At 32.6% G+C, this 6,860-nt stretch overlaps 1 protein-coding gene across 1 annotated transcript; it reads right to left on the bottom strand.

Moving 5' to 3' along the window:
• Positions 1–476: 476 nt before the first annotated feature.
• On the bottom strand, positions 477–5,041 carry LOC114382200. The gene is made up of 3 exons (XM_028341460.1): positions 4,345–5,041; positions 2,498–2,584; positions 477–2,353 (listed from the first exon to the last, which is right to left on the bottom strand). Exons 1-3 carry the CDS (start codon positions 4,666–4,668, stop codon positions 956–958), a joined length of 1,809 nt encoding a protein of 602 aa, XP_028197261.1. The 5' UTR covers positions 4,669–5,041; the 3' UTR covers positions 477–955.
• Positions 5,042–6,860: the final 1,819 nt, after the last annotated feature.

Genomic DNA, 6,860 nt, shown 5'->3' with positions numbered 1-6,860 from the left:
AAACCAGTAAGTTTTTCAGTACATTGCCTTTCCAATCTTCAAGCCTCTATAATCTATCGCAGACACAAGTTCCTGCATAGTTTTTGATTACACAAGGACATGAACCTCCATATAACTAATACAGATATCAACAAGGTTTCTGCTGTCATAAAACTTACACATGCTATATTTTTTTATATCAACACTTGATATATTTTAGTAAAGAAAAACAAATACCGCACTTTTCAATACTAAAAAAATGATTAACTGTATAATTCAATAATTGAATTGACTAAATTTATTTATAATTAAGTTATTGAACAATGCAAAAAGTCAAAATCTGATACCAATATTAAATTCTGTCCGTCCTTCGTATTGTTCAACCTAGGCACTATATTTTGTCAACCATACTATTCTTAGCAAGTAAAAGGAAATATCTAATCCGTGTACTGCAGGGAACATGTCACATCTTTCTATAAATCAAGTCCGCAAGAACATTTCCATTTAAACGGCATTATTCTTTCCCTTGAACAAACTTTATATAAATAGAAACATCAGTTATGGTCTACACAATTGAAAAGGAAAAGACATATCTGAGATAGAATCATAGAACACCACTTCTAAATTATTGACAGTTTTACTCGCTTTGATCTTGTGTTTGCATCCATTACTCTCATGGGTACATATGCTAGGCAAATGCCCTAAGACTTGTCATCACTACATGCAAACCAAATTAAGAAAAAACTAGCCTAGCCTATGCTGTTTATGCATCAACTACGGCGATTAGTGATTAGGGAACATCTAACATATTAAGCTCTAAACACAAGTTGATGAGCCTCAAAATAAAAGCTGTCAAATATTACTCAGAGCTGAACACTTCCGTTGTAGCATCATTCAACTGTCAACCAATTCTGCACACTTCCATTGAAGATTGCAATGTGAACTATAGGTATTGGCAAAGTCGCCTTAAACTCATTTACCATAAACCCATGTTCATATCAATTGAGTAAAGATCTGGAGATGGTATATTCATATCAGATGGTAAAACCCCATCTGTTAACACTGGAAAAGGGTTTTTTTCCAAAACCCAGTCATCTAAATCAACCATTGAATTGGGTAATTGAGAGCTTTCAATCAGAGGTTCATTGCTTCCAGTAAACTGAGCATCAATCTCCTTGACATTGGGTGGTTGCACTACAGATCCTGAGCTTTGTAGAATGCTTTGACCAGTATTATCTATCCAACTTGAGTCAAATGCTGAAAATTTTCCAGCAGTTTCCCTTGGTGACTCTTCATGTGGTTGTGGTTGGCAAGTATCTTGACTTACTGTTCCACATTGTGTAGTATTTCCACTGGCATTTCCATTTTGACTTCTTATTTGAGGCTCTTTTCCATGCTGACTGCTATTTGGGTGTGCCACATAACTTGAAGGAGCACGACTAACTTGGATACAATTTTGATCGAAACCCTGAATGATATTTGACTGGGGCAATGGCTGGCTATATGCCTGTGTTTCAGCAGCCACATTATGCTGGTTAACACAACTCAGGCTAGCTGGTAGAGAGCTCTGCTGTGAGTAAAATGATATATTTGTTGGGTGACAAAGATCAGATGGCCCATTGCAATTTCTGTAATTTGGCATTCCTGTTGTGGTACAATAATTGAGATGTTGTTGTGTCATGTTACCAGCATTGCCGAAGACAGATGATCCATGAGAATTATTTGCCATCGAAGTGTTCCCAGCACTGCCTACACCCCTGGACATCATATGAGGACGAAGGACCTTAGGTCTTAAACTGCTTGAACCATTTCCTCGCTCCCTTTGGATGGTGTGACTACGTACACCCAGTGCTGGCCTTGGTACAGAGTGAGGCTGGTATTTGTTTCTCACCAAAGTAGGTCTTGATCCCCGACGCATACCATGGTTTGCACCATTTGGCATTGTTATGTTGGTGGCTGGGGACATTATAGGGGTGTTAATTGGCCTAAAGACCTGATTTTGAACACTGGAATTTGGTGAAGAGGCAGAGAGGAAACGCGTTGTTGGTAGCCGAGAGGCCTGGGTTTGAGGTATGGAGCTGAGTGAGGGGATACTACACACTGCAGTGGATATAGATGCTTGATTCGGTAATACAGAATTTGGAGACAAGTTATTAACACAAGGAGGCAGAAGTTCATTATGATGGGGATGTCCTGGTCTGAGTGAAGTGCCAAAATTAGTTGAAGCTGGTAATGGGGAACTCTGGCCCAGCTTGAAATTTTTTCTCTGAATTTGCCACACCTCAGTTTCATTTGCGTGACAATGATCAGAACTCGAAATGCCAGTGCCCCACTTGAGACATGGTGCTAGGGAGTCACATACATAACAATGGCACTGCATATAACCAAAACCATAAATGAGATGAGAGGGATAATATAGAATAGCAAATAACAGATAAGAAACTGTGATAATTAAACCAGCAAAAGCAATAACGCTAAATGTTAACAAAGTCCAAAGTTATGATCTTTAGTTTTTTACCTGGCTACAGTGCTGCTTGTGGGGTGTGGAAGAGAATGGAAATTTACCACAAAGATGTCGCGCGTGAGGATAGTCTCGGCATGCAATCTGCAAACCAAAATTAAAATGAGCCAGAACATATGAAATGCTATAGCACGTCTTCTTCCATGAGCAAAGAGAACCATGAAAGTAGTAGATTTAATTAACACACCCACGCATGTAAATCAAAGAAAAATTCAGGGAGATAACCAAATAACATAAACAGATAGCAAAGAGTAAGTTGCGTTCGAAACAATTAAACAAATGCCTAAACACTCAGGTAAAGAGTAAATCTCAGTCGGAACTTAGAATTACCCTAAACTGTACTTAAAAATTTTGTAACTTTGCTAAAAGTTAACATGTAGATAAATCACCAGTAACCATCAAGTTGAGACATGGTATTGTGATGGTTGCGTGTACTCTGCATACAGCTAGCAACATTTAACAACTGTACCTTGGGGTCTCAAACAGGATCAGCAATTCTAATTTCAATCCTTGAATATGAACTTGTTTAGTGTTTTCTCATATGCAATAGCCAAGATGCATTGCGCAGACTCGAAGTCTTCCACCATCTCAAACTTCCTCATATCTTTGGCCGTCTTAACTTTCCTCATAAGGCAATTTTATGCCCTGCAAGAATTTGACATGAGGCTAACCCTGGCAATGATGTGCCTGAGGACCTTGCCTAACTTATGCAAAATATCATTGCCGATAAAGAGAACACCCCACCCACCCACATAAAAGCACATCACATGACTGTTTAGAGATGCAGCATTCAACATTTGATTCAAGATGTTTAAATCCATAAAGAAACTCATAAGAATCCTTGGTCGCGCCATGAACCCAGACAAACCACAGCAGCATTAGAGACTTGAAGCAAATGTGCTTTATACAAGGAAGGGAAAAATATCTAAATAAAATTTACAGAAAACAATATTATTTTCATCGCCTTGGCGACCAAAGCAGGGTAAGATGTAAACTAAAAATCCCACACCATATGGTTTAAAACAATCATGGTTTTAAAAAAGATAAAGGATTTTGGGGTCACCACAATTGCGGCCGCATCAGCTGCAACATCAAAATTAAAAATCCCACACTATATGGTAAAAATTTTAAAATCAGGCATGGTTTTTAAGAAAATCCACAACCACGATTTTGGCCACAACATCAAGGTTTTTGGGGTCACCAAAACTGTGGCCGCATCAGCCACATCAGCCCACAATACTGGAGATTGCGACAAAACCACAACCGCAATTTAAAACCTTGAAATCAATATCAAGTTGCAATGGTATATGAAGATCAATTTCAAAACACTTCGGAAATGGTAATTCTAAATGAAACACAAAGAATCCAACGCAACCACGAGATAGAAAAATATACAATGCCTGTGCATCAAATGAAAAAGATTAAATTAACAAAATTTTGGCAACGTTTTTCTTTTCATAAAAAACCCATTGAAGCTAAACATGTCAAGGAAACAGTGTCAGTTTTGTTATGCTTGTTGATGTTTCCTATAACAGATCCAAGGTTTTAAAGAACGGTCTATGTTGGAGTGTCCACGACCACAATCGACTGCATTTGTCTGCAATTTCCCACAATATCAATGGCCGCAACCAAGAATTAAAACCTTGAACAAAACTCATATATCCAACCTTCAACCAAAGCTTAGTTAATCACAAAATTGACATGACCAAACAACACAAACAGTGAGCGTGTCTCCAACACAAACCAAAGCAAAACAAACTCTGCTTCCAATAACAACTCAAATTTTTAAAATAATTCTCATGAGCACAGTCACAAACAAAGGAATAAAGCAAGGACACACATACCTGACCCTTTTCCCCAATTACTAGCAACTCATCTGATCCATTTGCTTCCTCTTCCACTGATGCGACACTGTTTTCAGGGTCACCCTCCAAAATCACGCAATCATCGTCATCGTCATCATCATCGCCCACATCTTTCACAGTCAAAGTTGAAGACTTTGACTTCATCTGAGGCCTGTTCTCGTGGATTACGACAACCTCGACTGAATCATCGGATTCTTCATCGGAAGTTTGCAACATCTCTCTTATCCAACTGAAGTCTGTTACAGTGAGACTCTCCTCCAAACCCTCTTCTTCGTCGGAGCTTATATCCAAAACCTCAGGCATGGCTCGCTTACAAACTCAATAACAAAAGGGTTAACTGAAAACCTTAAAAAGTTTTAATTTTTGGAGTTTTCTGGTAGTGGGGTTATGCGAATTCTCCTAGAAAATTGCAGTGTGAAAAATGGATTGAATCAGAAATCATGGAAGAATCCTTCTGAAGAAGGAAATGAAATGGAGGGGATTGTTCTCAGGGTTGGTTACTGGGTCTGATGAGGAAAGTGTGGAATTTCCAGGTAAAATGAGTGTCAATTTGAGAGAGACATTTGCAAATTGCAGGGGGAATTTATGGCAGTGAGAACGAGAGAAAGAGGATACAAAGGATGTGTTTTGGGGAGGTTTCAGGAACATGAAGTAAATAAAAACAAGAAAAAAAAAATTATACACAATTATACAATAATTGCAGGATTCATATAAGTAAAAATAATTAATTTATATTAATTAAAAATTTTAATTGATATTATTTAATTTTATTGATTTTAATTAAAAATAAATTTATTTTTAAAATATTTTTCATTAAAACTTATTATTATCAATAAACAAAAAATTATTGAAAATAGAATTTCAATTAAATGAATAAAATTTTAAAAAAATGATATTTATAATAATACGTACAAAAATGGTTTCCAATACGAGTATTTATACATAATATTCTCAAAAGTTCTAGGCAATAAATTCATTTGAATTGTTTTCTTTAGAGAATTCATTTTAAATTATATAATAATTGTAATCTAATTATAATAATTGATTGTAATCAGATTTTTAATAATTATAATTATAATAATGAAAATAATTAACAATAATTTGTACGTATTACACTTTTTTACTGCACATGTGTTATTATTATTATTAAACTAATTGTTTAACAAATAAAGTAATAAAAAAACCTAAAGGTCAGTAATGAATATGAAATTGCTATAAATATTTTATACATAATTTTAAATAGGATTAAATGCAATTTTAATTTTTCTATTTTGTTCAACCCATAATTATGGTTTTTTTATTTTAAAATAAAGACATTTGATCCCTTTATTTAAAATTTTAAAAAAATATCATTTAATTCCAATATTTCAAAATAGAGATATTTCATTCTTCTATTTTAAAAAATTCAAAATTTTAGTTCCATATTTTAAAAACTTATAATTTTAGTTCAATCTTCAATTTTATTTATATTTTATTACTTTTATTTGTTACATTATAATTAGTTAAATTGTTTTTTACTGATAATGAATATATTAAATTTGAGGTTTAACTGTATCCAAATAAAATAAATAAATTATAGGAAAAATTGAAAATTTTGCTAAATTTGTAAATTTTTTAAAATATAATAATCAAATGTCTCTCTCTATTTTGAAATAGATGGCTAAAATCACAAATGTTTTAAAACAAAGGAATCAAATATTTCTATTTGAAAATGAAGGAACCAAAATTACAAATTGAGCAAAATTGGAAAACCAAAATTGAATTTAAGCCTTTTGAATAAATATGTTTATCAAATAACAACTTTTTTGGTGTCTCCACTATCATTTGCTTATGTGTTATACTTATTTGCACTAATAATAATTAATGCATAATTATTTGCATACCAAATAATTTTAAGACAATTATCACATTTAAAAAAATCTTAATAATATTTTTTGAATTGGCATAATTTTACAGTCATAAAAAATTATTAGTGTCTAATATTTTTGTTTTAATTTAAATATAGTTAGAGAATAAAAAAGGTCAATGAAACAAAAAAAATAACAAAGGAATGTATCTTGAAAAATAATTTAATCTCGGATAGCTATACATATGAATGATTAAATAAGTTGATATTTAAATTGAGTTAAAAAAATTAATATCAATAGAATAAATTTTTAAATTTAGAAACAAATAAAGATATATTTTATTTGCATGATAAATTAACAAAAAAATAAATTTTAGTTTATTTGATTTATATGTTAAAATACATAATTCTATTAAGTGTGGTAAAATAATTTTTGTATTTTTTTCTTGAGTCATAGATCACACTAATATACTCCAACTTATTGTAATTCCTTAAGTAAAAAAAATATTCTAAATATAAAATAAAAATATTCAACATAGTCATTTCTTTTTTAAAATATTTAATTTAATTAATTTAAAGTAATCAGGGGTAATACATATTTTTAACTTATTACACAATAATAATTAATAACTTATTAATTGTTATATTT

This window comes from Glycine soja, chromosome 13 (genome assembly GCF_004193775.1).
Source record: "Glycine soja cultivar W05 chromosome 13, ASM419377v2, whole genome shotgun sequence".
In the NCBI taxonomy this organism is placed as follows: Eukaryota; Viridiplantae; Streptophyta; class Magnoliopsida; order Fabales; family Fabaceae; genus Glycine; species Glycine soja.
This window is presented reverse-complemented; position numbering and strand designations above follow the sequence as displayed.

Coding starts and splice junctions, on each gene's coding strand:
- LOC114382200 (XM_028341460.1), bottom strand. CDS start 4,668: ATGCCTGAGGTTTTGGATATAAGCTCCGACGAAGAAGAGGGTTTGGAG. Junction 2,585..4,344: donor TAATTGGGGAAAAGGGTCAG/GTATGTGTGTCC, acceptor TTTGGTTTGCAG/ATTGCATGCCGAGACTATCC. Junction 2,354..2,497: donor ACAAGCAGCACTGTAGCCAG/GTAAAAAACTAA, acceptor GGTTATATGCAG/TGCCATTGTTATGTATGTGA.